Source organism: Armigeres subalbatus, chromosome 3 (genome assembly GCF_024139115.2).
Source record: "Armigeres subalbatus isolate Guangzhou_Male chromosome 3, GZ_Asu_2, whole genome shotgun sequence".
NCBI classification, from domain to species: Eukaryota; Metazoa; Arthropoda; class Insecta; order Diptera; family Culicidae; genus Armigeres; species Armigeres subalbatus.
This window is the reverse complement of record NC_085141.1, coordinates 197,876,427-197,895,899: the sequence shown is the minus strand read 5'-3', so window position 1 is coordinate 197,895,899 and position 19,473 is coordinate 197,876,427. Positions and strand designations below refer to the sequence as shown.

Sequence of the window (19,473 nt, the reverse complement as noted above, 5' to 3'; positions counted from 1 at the left end):
TCGACGAAAGATGAATCAAACCTCTGACTGGAACTTCGTTTTGTTCTCCCCGCACACCTTAACATTCGACGAGTCCCGTAAAGCTGGTAGATTACTTTTACGTAGTGTATTACGGTGTAAGATCTTATAAACCGAGCCCTAGCTTAATCCATTATTCAAGCTAGGGCAATAAGTTGTGGCATTTCAAGGATTTATCGTATTTAGTCCTCTCTACCAATTGCAGTTTTTGAATTATAACAAAATTAACTTTACCCTGCACATGGTTGAAAGACTCAAATTCCTCTTGTTTGAGGCTAAATTGTATGCAGCGGAAACACCTTTTCTAGCAATTAATTATAAAACCAGGGCCCATCGACCTAGGCTGGAAAAAGTTCTAGTTAGGGTTCTATGGATGTACTAACTCTTCAAGAACTAGTAAACAATGGTAGTTCGAGGAACACCCGGAAATTCTTGTTACTGAACAACTTCTCTAGATTGAAATGGTCTTGTAGATAGAGCCAAATCCCAGGTTTGTAGCTTTACTGGTGATATTCTAGAAGCAAGACAAGGATGTGGCTAGGGCTCCGATGTATGGCCAATTAACAGTATTACTGTTCTTTTTCTCAAGGGAAGATTTGATAAGGGGCGCGCCTTCAATTAAATTGCTCTCTGTGAAGGGTCTAAATAGCGGGACAACAGGACAACAAGAACAGTATCGAAACCGATACTTCATTGCTTCTCAATAGTAATGGAGTAATTCGACATGCACTTAAACACTAAGGATACGGGGAATGCTACAATAGATCTAATAACTGATCGCAGTGGCACAGAAGAACAGGAAAAAAAACATTCGACGAATCCAGCTTCAGAAACGTCAGCATCTCATCGTAATCGGGGAGCTCACCATGTTTAATAGTGGACTTCCACATGTGGCGTATAACTCCCGCTCCAGAAACTTAAGGCCTTCCACATGCTTGCTGCACTCGTCCACCAGCGTCCGTAGCTCCAAATGGCTCGTCTTCGTTTTCGAACCTCTCTTCCAATCACGCATGAGCGCAATTTCCCTCGTTGATCGTCCTGGTGTCGATAAGACCCGATGAACTACCAACCAGATGGTATAACTTAACAACCGGCTGATCTGGAACCTTGTCCACGAGATCTTTGAACATGGCCTTGAATTTTGGCCAGCTCTTATAACATCTGTCAAATGTTTTATGGGGGAGATATTGGGTATAAAAACGTATCTTCTGTCCTATAATGCTTATCAATGGGCCACATGTAGTATATTCTCAGAAAACCTTCGTGGGCCGCAGGAAAATACTTGGAGGGCCGCACTCTGGGGAACACTGATATAAAGCTTAGAAATAAGGTGTGGCACGAAACTGAAAATCGTTCGGTTCACTGATCTGTGGTTTATCCGTGTCCAGTCCAGTGTTCTTAATTAATAAATTACTTGTTAGAGTTTTATGTTATGCACAGGCTACTCCAGCCTTTCAGCATATTCAGATGACGGCATTTATCATAATAAATATTGTGTTAAAGTGGAGGGATTAGCATCAAGTTACTCTTTATTATGATATCATAATAAATGGCGTAATCTGAATAGGCTATTAGTCTGAGTAAATAATAAGTTTAAAGAGAAACAGCAAAAAAAAGTTGTTAAGTGTCATGACTTACCGATATCTGTCGCCAGCTGTTTAGCCCCAGATGCAGATAAACTTGGTATTTCGTCGATTTTTTCCTGGTACATGGCTGTTGTTTCTTCTACGATGAGAAACAGCAGTACATCTGCACACGCCTTTTCACCTTTATACTTTTCTTCGCAAAAATCCATTATGTACTTCAGTGCCGGCGACGGAGAGAGCAATAGTGGCTCCAAATGTTGTGGTAAAGTCAGCAAATATTGACCGATTTGCGTTATGTATTCCTGAGGTGCATAGCTGTAGTCCGGAAGATTATAATCTTCACTTTGTTGTTTCATCGTGAATTCTACCTGTTTGAATTGCGCCTCAATGTATGTGAATATGTGCTTCAAAACACAGTCATGTATGTCAACGGCTACTTTCTGTATTGTGTGCCGTTCGTTCGCGAAAAATCCATTTGTTTCATCGTTAGATGGTGTATTTAATGTAGTATCCCGTATTTTCGCATTATTACACAGAAAACGTTGATTACATATAATGCTGTTGATAGAATCCAGCTCTTTGTATTCCATAGAAGCGTAAATTTTCTTTTCACACTGCTCAATAGTTTGCATAAAATCGCCAAGGTGTTGCAGTAAATTAAGATTTAATTGCATTAGATTCCAATTGGTCTCATCTGTTTGATTCAAACTTAGTTGCCTCTGCACTGTTGAGTATTTTTCAACATAAAACGCAATGAAGCTACGGAAAACTTTAATCAACTGTGGTATAGACTTGTTTTGAGTAATGCTTGTGCAACGATTAACGGCATCGATGAACCATTTTGAAACTTTATCGTTAAAAGCATCCAATGTACCAACGTTTTCAGTGACACTAACGCTATTCAGTTTTATTTCTTCCAGCATTCTATTGGAAAAACTTCTCTCAAGTGGAGCATACTGATCGATAAAGACATCAAAATATAGAAAAATTGCCTCAACCATCTCATCTAGTTTATCAGTTGGTAATTCAATCAATATTTTCTCCAGGGCATTTGCAAATTGATAATCACTGGCAGCTACGGATGCTAGATAATCAAATTTGCTGAGAGATTTCTTCAATTGACCCATGACGTAAGATTGTTTAGCACTTTGTAAGTTTGTTAAAGTATCCATTACTGTATCCAATGGTTCCAGATGACTTTGAAAAACTTGTTTGCACCACTTCTGTTGATTTTGGAGATATTCCATAACAACATTATTGAACTCTGATAAAACATTATTCGTGTCGTAGTTGTCTTCAGCTTCTGAAATTTTCGACCATTTTTCGATAAGTGCATTCTTGTGAACTGTTCGATAGCACTGTTTTAACTGTGGCAAACGGTCTATTATAGCAAAAATGTCAACATACTTCAAACATTGTATAGCATCCCCTTGTTGAATATATTGTATGGCAGCTGGACTTGCGAGCGCTTCCAATCGATTTGTAAAATATTCAAATTGTTGCGTGCGTTCTGTTTGACCAGGCAGGCCAGTTTGGGCAGATATTGACTTTTTTAGATCAATGAACTTATTCTTTGATCCGAAAATATCGTTTCGCTCGAGCAAATCATCCAGTTCTGCTGTGAGTTTTCCCCAGCCATCAGATTCCTTCATACCGTGTTTTGCCATGCTTATCTTCTGATATACTCCTTCCAGACGTTCCAACTGATGCATATACACTCCAGTGTCTTTGTTAACGTGGCTGATATCGTTTTGAAGTTGGCGCATTTTTTCAGTCAATGTTGCAACTTCAGTTTGGATCACTTTCACGTCTTTTATAACATTAGGCATGGAGACTATCAGCTGATGACTGGATTTTTCTAAAGAGCAATTCATTTGCTCTACATATAGTTGAAGTCTTGATACTACAGATGATACCATGACCTGAAAATAAATTAATATAAAATATAAAATAATCACTGAACAACATATAAGGTGCACTGCGAAAATATTTGTTTATTACCAAACATTTACCCAAAGTTATGGAAAGACTAATTCGATGTCCAGATTCTTCTTCCAGGCTATTTTATTGCAAATGGAATTCTTATATTTCTCATACAATAGCTAGCAATCAAAAGCGACTAGAATAAAAACTCCCTCTAAACATTAAAAAAAATCCATAAAAAAATAGGAAATTGTCAATAAAGAAATCAGGATATGAACAATAAATAGGTATGAAATTTCCACAAATTAAGCAAAACTTCCACGAACAATTAAAAATTTTCCACAAAACAAAAATAAATTATCACTTGTTCAGAAAAAATGTTCCACAGAAAAAATACAAAATTTCCATTATTAATACAATAGAAAATTACAAAATTTTGCTCAAATATTTTTTTTTACAAAAAAAAATTCACCTAACAGTGAAGACGCCTTTCCCGCGCATTTTAAAATGAAATAAGAATAATACATTTAATGCATTGCAGCATTTTCTGAAGATCTCAGATTTCCAAAAATTTTTTTTTTTTTTTTTTTTTTCGAGAGTTGACCAGTTGTAGTCTTAATAGACTGGTATCTCGGCTGGGCTCTCCATGTGATACACAATACTAGCAGACGACTCAAGCTATGTTGCTCACTAGGTCACTGCGGCCTGGGTTTGTATTGTGATCATACCGATACATTATTCTTTCTATCTACAGTCTGTCAATTATAAACCGAACAAATAATGGAAGCTCAACATGTACATAGATGTTTTCTGAATAAGTAGTTAACATGTAAATTTAATTATTAGTTACTTGGAGCCGACATTCAATACCTAATAGTAGTCTATGTTGACAACAGGTGGTACTGTTGCCATTTCCAAGCAACAATTTCGAATAAAGATGTAATGATATCATTCTGGTAGGGTAGTTTCAAAATAGATTAATTTAAATACTATTGTAATAAATGGACACATTGAAGAGCTTCCCTTATTTTAACACGGTTGAGTATCGGATGTTTGTCAATACGTCGTCGAGTTAATTGTATCCTATCAGTCACAGTAATGTCATATGTTAAAGTTTCAGTAGTCTAATAGTGATCATTATACACAATTTCTGTCCAGTTGTTCCGTAATTGCTTTTTTTGGTCAAGTTCTATTCACTTTTCTAATATTCAAACCTTTATTATTTATTAAAATAATGAGGTCTAAAATTCAGTTATTCAGATTCAGGGTATACAATATTCAATATAATAGTGGATGAACGCATCATATGGTCTATCCTCATTTCCGTAAGTGGTCAAGTTATTAGTCTTGTAGCAATAATAGTGGTACTAGTTATTCTCTATCTTGTGAGTGCAATGGTCTCAATTGACTATTCTAAACAGAACTCTGTCTCTTGTCTTTCTGTCCACCGATGGTCATGTATTTATTTTCGTTTTTTATTATTTATTTGATGTCATTAAATTTCAGTCATTTATTTTACTATCGGTCATTTATTTTATTATAAGGTAAAGGTCAGCGAATTTGTCTTAATACGAGAAACACTAAGTCATGTCCTCTATATATCCGCTAATTTTTCTAACTAACTAATAGAAGGAAGAGAGAAACAGTTTTTTTTGCGTTGATCCATGCAGCTAGAGAGACTAAAATAAAAAGATTATCGAGAAGATATAATAGATACATTCACTATCTCCAATGCCAAATTAGTAAATTTACAAATTCTACTTTTCACTACTAAAATTCTACTTCAGCTATACGGGCACAAAATGAATTATTGTTAGCTACTACTACAAGTATAAATAGATGTATGCTATTTGGATAAGCGTTTGTTTCAGGGTCTTGTTAGTATTAGAGTTATGTTAGTTAGACCCCTACTGAGCCCTGCCGGTACCTCCAAATTTACCAATAGGCAGTTGTTGTTAGATCGTGCGACACTAACCATTAGTTAACTTGGAGGCATGGTACCTCAAGTGTTTGGTATAACTGTTGACCTTATTTAAGTAAGATGTGATAAAAGTTTCTCTACGGAGCTTATTTTCAAACCATTACCATTAAAATAACGATATTCTTGTGAAGGAGTAATAAAAAATGGAAAAATATCTTAATTTTTTAAATTTAGTGTTGAACTTAACCTTTGTTTGAAAAAAAGCACTCTATTAAACAACAAAAATAAAAATAAAATAAAAATCTTTTTAAGACACTTGAAATATCAACGTCAAGCCCCTTATCCATGGACAGGGAAGATCTCAGATTTCCAAAATATGTTTATTTTGTATTAGGTATGATGTGTCTTTCTTGTATTTTTATTTTTTCTTTCTTTTTGGTGATTTTGTGTCATAATACCCAAAACATTTACCAATCTGAAGCACCTATTTTATTAATCTGAAGCAATCGAACAGTCTTGTATAAAAAAGAACTGTGAATCATTAACAGAGCCATAAAATTCATATAAATCAAATATTACAAGAAAGACAAGATAGCAAATATGTATAAGAAATATCTCTTCATTTAAACCAGTTCCAGAAGTTCGGTATAAAATGCAAGTTTTTTTTAAGAATGCAAACTTTGCTTGCTAATTGCACTGAACTAAGTCGAGTCAAGTACGAGACACTGAAGACGGCCTTACCTTTGAGGTCGAAATACGTATCTGTCAAGATACAATTAAGTGGTGGAATTCAATGGGATGGTATAAACTCGTCTTATGACAGGTGAAAACATTCCACTAAAAAGCTCAAAATAATTTTCTTATCAAGAAAGTAATGCTTCAAAGGGGGGCCAGTGCATAACGCACCCTCGAGGTTAGCTGCGTGTCCTTGCAACATCGAACATCGTGACTCGCTTTTTTAGAAAAACACCATGGTATCGTGCCAGCGCATTGCCGGCTTTCCAGGTGGCCTTACCACGCCCTATGTCCTCGGAAGGTGGGCAGGGTCGACTTCGCGCCTGCTTCCCTCTGCACGACTGGTATCAAGAATGATGATGCCGCGTGCACCCCAAATTGACCTTTCTGCGATAGGGCCTATTCGCCAGCACACAGAGGGACTTGCCGACGCGGTGCCTACGCCTGCCCCAGCCTTGACAAGGACCCCTTTCCATCCTCGGGCTCGGAACCCGCCCGGTTGACCGACGCCGCGAAAGCGACGATACCATGTTGTTCTTCACGCGGCCACTTGTTCGATAAAAGGATCGAGTTCGACCACAGGGTACCGGTATGACCCATGAAGCCGACTCCGAACCCTTGGACCACCTCTTATTTGCGCCTGAACTAGCCATTCCTCGAGTCTACGCGCCACCTTCTGTGTAGCGGGCGAGGCCGTGTGTCCGAACCGGTGTAGGTACTGTCTGAAGCAACCATGGCCTGTAAGGACCTGGGTGAGGTGGAAAGTGATTTCCCCATGGCGCCTCTTGACCCACGTACCTATCTCCGGTATCAACCTATGTGTCCATCTACCCTTAGTGGAACTGTCCCACGCACGCTGCCATTTGACCATTGAGGCCAACCTGACAGTCCTACGGATGCCTCTCGTGCCGCGCATTTCGAAGCACTCTATGTCTTCACCGATAACGATGTCAATAGGCATCATACCGGTGATGGCGCAAAGTGCATCGTGCGACACGGTACGGTACGCGCTCGCAACTCTTAGGCACATGAGCCTATACGTACTTTCTAACTTCGTTCTGTAGCAGTTAATACGCAGGGCCGTGCCCCAAGCTGGCCCCCCATACCTCAGTATGGACAGAGCAACGCTAGCTAGAAGCTTGCGCTTGCTGGCATAAACCGCAGAGCTATTGGACATCATCCGGGACAATGCCACTATAGCTGTGGAGGCACGCTTGCAGGCGTAAATGACGTGGCTACCAAAGGTGAAATTATCGTCGATCATTACCCCCAAGAGTTTGATGCAGCGTTCAGAGGTGACCGTGCAGTTGCCTGCCCTTATCACCGCTTGTTGCTCCGACTTTCGGTTGTTAACATCAACCACCTCAGTCTTGTGGTGAGCCAGTTCTAACTTCCTGGAACTCATCCACTCCTCCACAATTGCGATCGAGTGGGCTGCAGTCAACTCCACCTCTTCGATCGATTCGCCGTAGACCTCCAGCGTAATATCGTCAGCGAAGCCGACGATTACCACGCCCACCGGGAACTTCAACCTCAAGACACCGTCGTACATGACGTTCCATAACACCGGACCCAGTATGGAACCTTGCGGAACCCCTGAGGTTATGTCAACGCACTTCCGACCCGCCTCCGTGTCGTATACCAGTACTCGATTCTGGAAGTAGCTTCCGAGAATCTTGTACAGGTACTCGGGAATTCCAAGACGCAGGAGCGCATCTGCAATAGCTGCCCAACTGGCACTATTGAATGCATTCCTCACGTCGAGAGTCACTACTGCACAATAGCGAACTCCCCTCCTCTTACGCTGGATAGCTATCTCCGCGGATTTGGTAACCGACAAGATAGCGTCTACGGTCGACTTACCCTTTCGGAAGCCAAACTGGTTACTCGATAGACCATCCGCACCCTTCGTGCGTATCAACAACCTGTTGAGGATGATCTTCTCGAGCACCTTCCCCGCCGTATCAAGCAGGCATATTGGTCTATATGCCGACGGATCCCCCGGTGGTTTTCCCGCCTTTGGCAATAGGACCAAGCTCTGCCTTTTCCATGCTTCAGGGAAGACTCCCTCGTCCAGGCATCTCTGCATAACAGATCTGAACATCTCGGGAGCCTCGGCAATGGCCGCTTTGATGGCCAGGTTCGGAATACCATCCGGTCCTGGCGCCTTACCTACACTAAGGGACTGTGCAATCCCCGCAAGTTCCGCCACCATTACTCTTCCCTCGTCGGCAAGCCTGGTCCGTGGCAGCTCCACAAAGGGAGGCCAGGGACTTGGGTCGTGACGTGGGAAGAGCCCCGCGATGATCTTCTCCAGCATCTCTGGAGACCGCTCTGTAGGGGCCATCGCCCCACGTGTCTTGGCCATTACGACCCTATAGGCGTCACCCCATGGATTTGCGTTGGCACTTTGACACAGGCCCTCGAAGCAGGCTTTTTTGCTTGATCTAATCTCAGTCTTCAGAGCGGCTCTAGCAGCCACGAACGCCACCCGTCGTTCAACACGCTCCTCTTCTGTGCGTGCTCGCTGCATCCGCCTCCTTGCCCGTAGGCAGGCGCGGGGCAGGTTCGCAATTGCTTGAGTCCACCAGTAAGCCGGTGGTCTCCCATTCCTAGGGTGGACTTTCCTAAGCATGGTGGCATCGCATGCACGCGAGAGTACTGTTACCAGCTGCTCGCCGCTCAGACCGAGAGTATTGTGCTCGCGGCGGAGCGCTTCCTTAAACACCTCATCGTCGAAGTATGATGTCTTCCACATACGAGGACTAGACCTCGCCCCTTCTTCCGTCCGCTGAATGCTGGTCGTATAGTCGATACTGTAGCGAACCGCCAGGCGGTTGCTGTGAGTGTAGCCATCATCTACCCTCCAGTTCGAACTACTCGTTTGGCCAGGGCTCCAGAACGTAACGTCGATAATCGACTCGGCACCGTTCCAGCGGTAGGTACTTTTGGTACCGACATTAGCCAAGTCCACATCCAACATGGCCAGTGATTCCAGCAGGATCTGCCCCGTTGATTCGTGGATCGGCTTCCCCATTCCACGGCCCAAGCGTTGAAGTCCCCCGCTATCACCACCGGCCTACGCCCCATCAAGTTAGCCGATATGGCGGGAGCTCTGGGGGAGCCTTAAAATGAAATAAAATGGCGTGTCGAAATGAGTGACAAAGAAAAAAAAAGATGAGTAATTGCAAGTAGGGTTTCAAACAAGCGTCAAAGGTCAATCAAGAGGATAATCGTTAGCGTCAAAAACTTGTTTGAAGAAAGCGGAAAAATAGTTAGAGAGAAAATAAAAACCAGTTTTACTAAAATCATGAGTAAATAATAAAATGTATTAAAAAATACGAAACAAAATATTACGGTTTGCGGATTCTGCCAAATACATGAAGTTGCGGCTAACTTGCATAGGATCATGCACGCAGAGCTGCTGGTTTCATTTTTCTCTCAATAATGTTGGTGTAATAGAGTATAGTGCCTTATGTTTAGCATCACTGATCCGGTGTACACTTCACACCAAAGCTAACGTGAATCCGACGAATAACACGTTTGAAATAACCATATCATCAGGAATTTTTACAGATCGCTCCTGTGCAAATAAATAAGATAAATGATATTCCTGAGGAAGGAAAATCTGCAAACTAGATGTTTTATATAAATATCAGCTCGCGGTATTGTGAGTCTGTGACTGCTGTTATAGAACTTGTTTGTAATGCGGATGAATTTTCCCCATATAAATCATCACAAAAGATTCTCTATATAGAAAAATGAGTTCGCCTTCCCTTTGAGGCAATATAAACCACCGATTTGCAAGACTTCTTCACTATTAGTCTTGGGATCAGCTGTGTTTATATAATTAGAACATTTCGCTGAGACAGATGAATAAATGTATAAATACTACGTTTTCATTCTCAGGTTTTCATGAATTCTGAAGAGAACCATCAAGCTCGAATTGAAATCTAGATGAGACGCTGCAATCGACAAAAAGATTGACAGGCTCATAAAAAAACAACCAGATCAAGACCGGCAGCTTCGTCTAGAGTAGGTTCCTACCTAAATATTATAATTCAAAATGAGTTAATCTAAAAATTCCGGAATAATGTGACAAAACAAAATTTGAACAAGTTGCACGTGAAAAGGGCGCTGGTTAGCTTAGTTTGGCTGAGCTTGGTTGACGCTAGTAAATACTACTGCATTATGGCCCGTTTACATATGAGCTAGTTTTAGCGGACAATGCACTATCCGACAATACTAGCGCGATATTAGCACAATGTAAACAGGAATTGTCCTCACTAATAAGCGTTTACATTATGCTAATTTCGTGCTAGTATTGTCGGATAGCGCATTGTCCGCTAGAACTAGCTCATATGTAAACGGGCCATTATGACCAGAACAGCTGCTCCTGCACAGATGCTTGCTAAGGAACTAACACTCCTCTTCAATGCACAAGGGTCGGTGATCTCAATTGTTTGGTCACACTGGTGCCTACTACGTCAAAATGTAATCAATGTGGAGGATGGGGAGGAAATGATGATGCAAGCCGAGAATCCTTCTGCGAGAATCTGTCTGGAAATTGAGGGTTAGTTTATGGCAGAAGTTCGTATTGGTATCGGTTATCAATGAAGAAACAAGCTTTCGTTCGTTCTAGCATTTGCTGAAAGAATAATAAAGTTGAAGGTATAGGATTAATATAGAAACGGTACGGACAATTTGCTAAACAATGAGAACTATAGAGAAAGATACAAAGTAAGAGAATTGAAGGGGTCTGTTATTGAACCTACGCTCTCCTGTGTATGAAGCAGAAATGGTAGCCATAAGCTCAGTAAGTCAGTTTGTTGAGTATGAGTGCTCATTTCTTTAACAAATGAACGTCAAATCAAGTCGGGAATCAAATTATTGTATTGCTGTATTGCTTTCGTATTGCTACTCACTTAACTTTACCGATTTGGTTGTATATAAGTTACAGAAACTCATCTACGATAAGTGTGCTGCTCAGGATAATCTATATAATAAAAATGAAATGGTCTGTGTTCGTATCCGCATAACTCGAAAACGGCTGGACGGATTTTCTTCATTCCTTCAGCAGTTACGTTCGTTATAGTTTCCGACGGGTTTATATGATATTTCCCAATGTGAAAATCATAAGCCAAGTTGAGTAAATCGTAAAAAACTATAACAAAGATTCAATTGAGAATTTCGCATAGGTAGTTCACAACATGCATTTACGCCTACTATGCAGGACAACGTCTGCCGGGTCAACTAGTAAGTTAATAAATTTGAATAATTGGAAATGGTCGTTAGTGACAAAAAAAAAACATGTGGCTAAACTTTTGAATAAGGGGCGATTCAAGTATGACGTCCACTACTTTTCGGGATTTCTGAACCCCCTCCCCCCCTCTGTCACGATTTTTTTATACCTAGTATATGTACTGTCACAAAGTCTCAGACCCCCTCCCCCCTTAAACCCCTTAAGTGAGCTCTATGATTAAAGAGTATTATGCACCCCAAGATAAACACTCCGATCGTGATCATCTCAATCAGCCTTCGTTACACACGGCGGCTATTCAGCGATGGCAACACTATTCGGCGTCTTATTAAATTTAACAGCGCAGACTCGCATCCTGTGGGAAAACTTATGATCGCGACTGCTGCGCAACCTTTGCTTGCTTGTTATCACCGCGAAGAGCTGAGCGTTTTGAGAAGAGGCGACACATATAATAATATATCGGAGATTAGGAGATTTGAAAAGTCATCATCTACGAAATTATTCTTGATGTAAAAATTAAGATGTTTCACCGATGTAACATTTTGAACAAAAGAATCAATCTGGTTTTTCAACTACATTCGAGTTAAGTTTAAGTTGAAGGATAAGTATTGGTATTCAAGAAGTCAGAGCAAGGTAACATGCTCGCTTGCGTTATTACTAGAATTTACTCGATTAACAACAAAATAACACAGTGTCAAAATTGGAATAGTGCATTATTTTTCAAAATGGTTGGGAGTTACGCCTCTTAAATGTTTCCCGAACATTTTTTGCTGTTTTGAAAATCGTTGCTGTGTTAGTACACAAAATTGTTGTGTTAGTACACCAAATATTCACATTGTTCCAAGCTACTTATTAAGCACATGGAGTAGCTTGGTGCATTAGTTCTTTCAATGTGTATGGTATGATATATGTATAAACAGGTATAAACTATAGTTAGAGCCGCGGGCTGCTACGCATATCTACTATATACTTTATACAATAATTTTCGATGCATTTATTTATTTTTTGTGTAGAAGGGGGATGTGAGGTGCCTACAATCATTATACCCTCAGATTAATTCCCTTTGAGTATTGTTGTTGATGACGATGATGACAGATCGTTTGTGTTGATTCAATCGCATGCATCTGGCAATACGTCAGTACGAGCAGCAGTCAGAGGCAGCGTCGGTATCCTGTAAGGAAGTGCAGCGCATCGTCTGAGGCAACAGAAAGTGCAGAGCATCCTGACAATTGGAATTCTCATGTCGGGTGATTCCTTGTAATAGGTTGATATTTACACAGCTGACTTGAATCCGTTAAAATTAAATCAATTTTTGAAGGATTTCGACTGGAAGAAAAACAAGTTAATCCTTTGGGATATTGAATAGTATAATATCCCGCAGAACAATCTTCAAATAAATTTTTACCATTGGAATTACTTTGAGCATTATTCCATGAACGGTGTTTGGCATTGAAGTCGCCAATTATGGAAAATTTGGATTTGTTGCGAGTTAGAATTTGAAGATCATCTTCTTCTTCTTATTCTTCTTATTTGCATTACACCCCCACACTGGGACAGAGCCGCCTCGCAGCTTAGTGTTGCACTTCCACAGTTATTAACTGCGAGGTTTCTAAGCCAGATTACCATTTTTGCATTGGTATATCATGAGGCTAGCACGATGATACTTTTATGCCCAGGGAAGTCGAGACAATTTCCAATCCGAAAATTGCCTAGACCGGCACCGGGAATCGAACCCAGCCACCCTCAGCATGGTCTTGCTTTGTAGCCGCGCGTCTTACCGCACGGCTAATGAGGGCCCCTGAAGATCAGCTCTTAACAAATTCCTTTGTTGCCCATTGCCCTGGAAAGGCAAGTAGGCAGCAATAAAAGAGAATTGTCCAAAATTTGTTTCAACAGAAACACCAAAGGTTTCAAAAACTTTAATTTCAAATGAAGAATATAATTATGTGTTGAACTTAATATGCTATTTAAAAAAAACACTAATAAATATTAAAAAATAAATTTAAAAAAAACAGATTAATCCACCTAGCGGCGATGATGCCCTTCTCGTGCATCGTGAAATGTACTGAAAAAATCACATAAGAAAGGTCAAAAAAGCACTTCAGGGGAATGGATTGCATATTTTCACAAGGATGTTATCGATCATTTAGTAATCTGCGTTTTATCATTTAGTAGTTTGTGAATAACACATTCCAGGGGTGAAATTTTTAAATGTGTTGAATGGCGAACTGCTAGTGCGAAGGGTTTTCTACAACTCTGTCTAACAGTTCGTTCTTTGAATTTCACTAATAACGGAGTTATATCGCTAGTAGCAGTAACTGATTCTAAATGATTGAAATTTTGTTATCATTTAGTATGAGTTACTGCAACTGGTGCCTTAACTCGGTTAATAGTTGAATTCAAATATCGACCTGTTAGACAGAGTTGTAGAAAATCCTTCGCACTAGAAGTTCACCATGCAACACATTTTAAAATTTAGCCTCTGGATTGAGTTATTGACAAGCTACTAAATGATCGAACGCAGATTACTAAATGGTCGATAACATCCTTGTAATTTTCTATCACTTTGTTTTTGCATTAATTGCATTGCCACCATTTTAGATTTTTTTTTCGATTTTGAATTTTTTTCCAAGGGTGCCCTTGGGAAAAAAAACAATGATTTTTGGATAATTCCGAAATGCAATGTCCGATCGAGCCAATTTTCAATAGCAAGGGACCGCATTCCTATAGCCTTTCGGTACAATTTTGTTGTACGAGTAAGGCAAAAAATGAAGGATATAATTTATGGATACGTATATTAATGACAATGGCAACCTCACCACAGGCCGCGTCAAGACAATCATTTCGGTAAATAAAATAATTCGGATCTCTTTTGATGAAGAGTCCAGGTTTTAAATATGTTTCAGTTATAATCGCAATGTGCTCATTATGAACTTTTAGTAAGTTGAATAATTCTCGCTTAACTTTTCAAAAGGACCTAAGTAACATTTTTTTCATGAATTAATTTGAGTACTGCAATCAAAAGCTTTCATGTTGTTCTGTCGATTGCGCTATTCAAATTAATTCATGAAAACAATGTTACTTAGGTCCTTTTGAAAAGTTAAGCGAGAATTTTTCATTTAGAAAATCAATGTCAGAAACAGACATGCTACCTGAATCGTCAGAACGACCATTATTTTCCGTTGAAGAATGGGTATGAAAATCATTCATCGTTGGTAAATTTTCAGAAACGAAATTTTGTCTGTCTGCAGCGATGCTTGCATAAGTAGTATTTTTGAAAAAATAGAATTCCACGAGCTGTTCGTTACCCGGTGAGAGGTAGGAGCAAAATTTGTTCGTTGATTGTGGTGGGTATGAATTGCTCGACCAGCAAATTATTGTGGATTTTGAGCGTTTAATGAATTATCAGATTTCTGAATATGCCACAGCATAAGAATAATTGTGAATTTATATAATGTCGAATCAACAATCAATAAAAAAATTTTGAGCGTTTGTAATATGTTTATCCGGCGAATCTGGGGTCCTATTGAAATTTCTTTGAACAATCGCTCAGTTTTGTCGTCGTACGTGAAGAATTTATGCCGCTTCGCAGTTAAATATGTACTGAAGAAGACGTTTGCGATCGTCAAAGGATCCCGGCAAAACGCGGCAGTCACCCTTCCTGGCAATCTGAAATGAAACCTTGATCCCCTGTAAGTTACTCAAAAGCTCATTCCTAAAGCCAGAAAACTCGGCAACAGATACCCCAATTGGCGGAATCCTTTGCTTCTTCGCATGGATCGAATCACATGGGCTAGAGGTGGATTCTATTTGCTCAATTTCGTCATGAATCAAATCGAACTGATTGCTCAGTTCGATAGGAGAAGAAATAATGTCAAGGTTAGATTTAGAAGGAATATCTGAAGTCTCCAGCTTCCTTCTATTTTTTCCGCGCTTTGGCAGGACGGTCCTTGTTTCTTAGAAGAAAGTGGAGAATTCAGAGACCCCCCCCTTCCTTTTGTTTTTAATGCTCATTGCTGAGCGTACGTGGAGACGTGACCTTCTAAGAGGTTGTTTTTTCCAGAACGGTATCCGTGCAGGATTACCACCGCTTGTCGGAATTTTACTTCCGAAAACGGGTCCAACGTAAAACGAAGGCACGGGCCCAAGCAAAGATCGTAACGAGATCAGTAGGTACAAATAGCGCTGAGAAACACTGTTGAAATTAAAATAGCTTCGGGTAGTATTGAAAACTTCGTTCAGCAAATAGAGAAAAGAACCGCACATCACGAAAGCACGATTCGGTCTGGATACAGTACCACTTTTTCTGGTCAGAGTTTACCGATGCCACAGTAATCAATGCAGTGCACATAAAACAGAAGGGGCTTGAATTCATTAAATGTGAGGAAATTCTATAGCGAAAATGTTAGTTTGAATGCAGGCCAGATTTTAAGAGAAAACAAACAAGTAGTAAATGTTTTATGTGTTATGTCTGTCTGTGAAGGAAACTTACTTCTTTGTTATCCTTGCTTTCGCTAGATTTGAAGAAATCATTTGTCCATTGAACAACATCGAATGAATCCTGCGAGAAGCAGCTGAGATCCTGGAATAGAGAATGATATTTTAATATTGCAGGTTTTCGTGATTTGTCAAAAGGTGGTTACTTTTTTGTCTTAAACTGAGTGTGCGTAATAGTAGTTTGTGCAACAAGTTGCAAAAAGATGATTTTTTCAGCACGAGTTGTACATTTATCCAACGAGGCTTGCCGAGTTGAATAAATCTAGACCAACATTTGAAAAGGGCGTAACAGCCAAAATTTATTCCTTCTGATTCTTTGTCCACATATATAGCTTTATATGTAGACGAAGAATCAGAAGGAATAAATTTTGGCTGTTACGTCCTTTTCAAATGTTGGTCTAGAAATACTACGAGTGCAGAAAAAATCGAGTTTTGCTACGAGTTGCACACGCTATTTTTCTGAAATGACGAAAAATGAACTTTAATTTGCTAAATCTGTAACAAAATTGTACAGTCTTATTTACCCCACATAATCATTCTTGCCAATAAATTATGTTGCTGGTGAGAACAATCAGATTTCATGTCACCGTCCCACATTGCATAGTTCGATAAGCTGTGAAGCGATAGATGTACTTGCCTTTGGAAATTTTTGATGTCTTGTCCACCAAACTATTTAATTTCTTACGGGCGCATATAATACACTATTTGAGTGCTTACCCAAGCTATTTCAGCATAATGTAGTCATGTAACTACTGTTCTGATGTTGGTTTTTCATTATAGCACCCAAATGAGTGTTATAATGAATATTATGCAACCCATTTGAGTTGCATAATGTTCATTAAAGCACCCATTTCGTTGGTAAGGATAAGGAGGATATTTTATCACTGAAAGACTATCTGTAAACCAGATATTATGATCAGGAATTGCAAAAACGTTATGGAAGGATCACTCCAAAACCGAACGCTTTTTCTATAGTTACTTTGACCAGACATCTGATTCCACTATCATTCTGCCTACCTCTACGTACTAAGTGTACGTGAAGGCTGTATTTAGAGTAACTTGAAATCATATTTCGTGCATCTACTTTTCACTGGAAATATGGTTTCTCTTATCACGATTTGCAATCAAGTGATAATAACTCGATTCATTATAATATATCTCTATAAATAAAAATGAGTTTGCATTTCCTTTGAAGCAATATAACTCACGAACGGGATGACCAATTTGCAATATTTCCTCACCAATCGTTTCGTTTTGGGCTCTGCTGTCCAATGAACCATTGCATCATGATGTCATCGACAATTTTTTACCCGTGTTCAAATGGCGAGTGAAGTTTCATGAGGGCAATGTTTACATTTTTCTTTATATGGAGTTTTTGGCTCGTGCAATCGTCTATACGATCCAATACGATCGCCCAAAAATTATCTAGAGTGCGGCGCTGCAATGAACTCAAAAATTGACAGTTAAAATGCAAAATAGTATAACCCCAAGCAAGTCCCAGTATGGGGATGTAATGTCAACAAGAAGAAGAAGAAGATGTAAATTATGTTATATTTCAAGCTCTATCTGGTAAAAGGGCGAATGTCGCAAGAGAGAATTCTCTTCGTCGACTTCCCCTCTTTTGAATAAAAGTGACAAGCAGAGGATTTCATTGCATTTTATCACCTCAGAATGCAAGTTCGCATTGTTCTTTATCGTTCTGAAATGATGAACCTCAAAGAAATCAGCTGCTTGTCACTTTAATTTAAAAGAGGGGAAGTCGACGAAGAGAATCCTCTCTTGCGACATTCGCCCTTATTCCAGATAGAGCTTGATTTATGCGCTGCCCCCAGTGGTGTACTCGCTTCACGAGTAAGAAAAGAGTGTACATAATACATATTGGGCCTACCAAAAATACTACCCTCACGCGAACCTACTATCTGCATTTTACAGGCGCTTGCTTTTTTCGCGAGTAAGGACAAAGCAAAGACAAAAAGGAGGGCAGCATTTTTTTTCGCGAGTAACAAATCACGGTCGCGAGTATTTGTGGTTACTTAAAATACTATGGATCAATTTCACATGAGATGAACACAATATTAATAAACAATTCAAGACAAAATTTTCAAAACGACTTATCTGCTTTTGTAAACAAAGATTCAAACGACGATTTGACGAATCTGATAGCACTACCACGCAAACCAACACCACCAAAAGGTAGGTGAGCGTTTCCGCTACCTGTTGATGGCCTTGGTTTGCGTGGGAGAGCTATCAGATTCGTCAAATCGTCGTTTGAATCTTTGTTTACAAAAGCAGATAAGTCGTTTTGAAAATTTTGTCTTGAATTGTGTTCTTGCTCGAACATCCGTGAGAAACTAAAGTCACTAGATATAAAGTCTGGCGAAGACACTGACAGGTCACCAATAAAACTGTCATTTGCGGGATCCAATTGAACATGACGCTTCAAATGGGCTTGAAGCAATGGAGAGTATTGAGATAGTGCTGATAAATATATTTGAAAATTATTCCAAAAATATAAAAAGCTACAAAGTCCAAAGAAAAAGGTACATGTTGAAATAATTTTGAAGTGCAATCGCCAACCCTCATAATCGAGACAACTTTTATGTTATAGTGGAACGGATACACCATGGTTGTTGTGTTGTCGAAATGATCTGTTTATATTTGTTTATGTTCTGAATAAATTGTATAATCGTTCGTGTACAGTCCAACTTAGTGGTTGATACTTTTCTTCTGTCCGTAAAATCCGGTTCACTTTCTCGGTCCGCTGTTTGTTGTTTTTTTCACTGTTGCTGCTCCCAACAGTACAGGAATTTGTTCTTGGATTTACTAGTTGAACAATAATGCTGTCCAATGAGCAGCTCGAAGTAGCTCGAAGTTGTTCCTGTCACGCTCATGCCCGTTTGTTGACAAAAAAGAACGAGCAGGACGGGAACAACTTCGAGCTACTTCGAGCTGCTCATTGGACAGCACTAATATCCTATTTGATTTTTCGCGAATAAAATGTGGAAAAAGTGTTTTTGCTTTGTGAAAGCAACTTATAAAAGCTAATAATCGTGCGAGAGCTTGAACTTTTTAATGGACTGCCAAAATCTATCAAGAGTTTTTCTGATTGGAAAATCTCACGGTTTTCACTCCGCCAGACTTTATATCTAGTGACTTTAGACTTTATATCTAGTGACTTTAGAGTGAAATCAGTAGTGATTTAGTTTCATTCTAAATTTTCGACCACTATTCTAGTTTGAATCTGGAGCAAAATAGAACAAGCTCGCTGGTTTCTCCAGCAGTATTTTATTCATGTTTTCCAAATTTTCAAATAAATGAAATCATTAAGTTGCTACCAAAAAAAGCGCCGTGATTGCAAAGTGGATTGATACATAGATAAAATGACGCATTCATACACCAACACAATTGAAAATTATTTGAATCTCGTGATTCATTCGTAGTTCAAATTTGCAGAAAATAGAACTGAGCGTTAGACCAGTTTCAATTTTTGACAGTTGACTAGTTGACTGGTATAAAAAATGAATCTAGAACAG

The 19,473-nt window shown here is 39.5% G+C and overlaps 1 protein-coding gene across 1 annotated transcript in view; it reads right to left on the bottom strand.

Moving 5' to 3' along the window:
- The window catches only part of LOC134225175 (conserved oligomeric Golgi complex subunit 7), a 61,331-nt gene that overhangs the window by 5,451 nt on the left and 36,407 nt on the right, over positions 1-19,473 (bottom strand). The window contains exons 2-3 of the mRNA XM_062705036.1: positions 15,936-16,025; positions 1,657-3,526 (exon numbers count right to left, since the gene is read on the bottom strand). Of these exons, the coding sequence (XP_062561020.1) occupies positions 1,657-3,526; positions 15,936-16,025 (1,960 nt within the window). The remainder of the gene's footprint in view (positions 1-1,656; positions 3,527-15,935; positions 16,026-19,473) is intronic.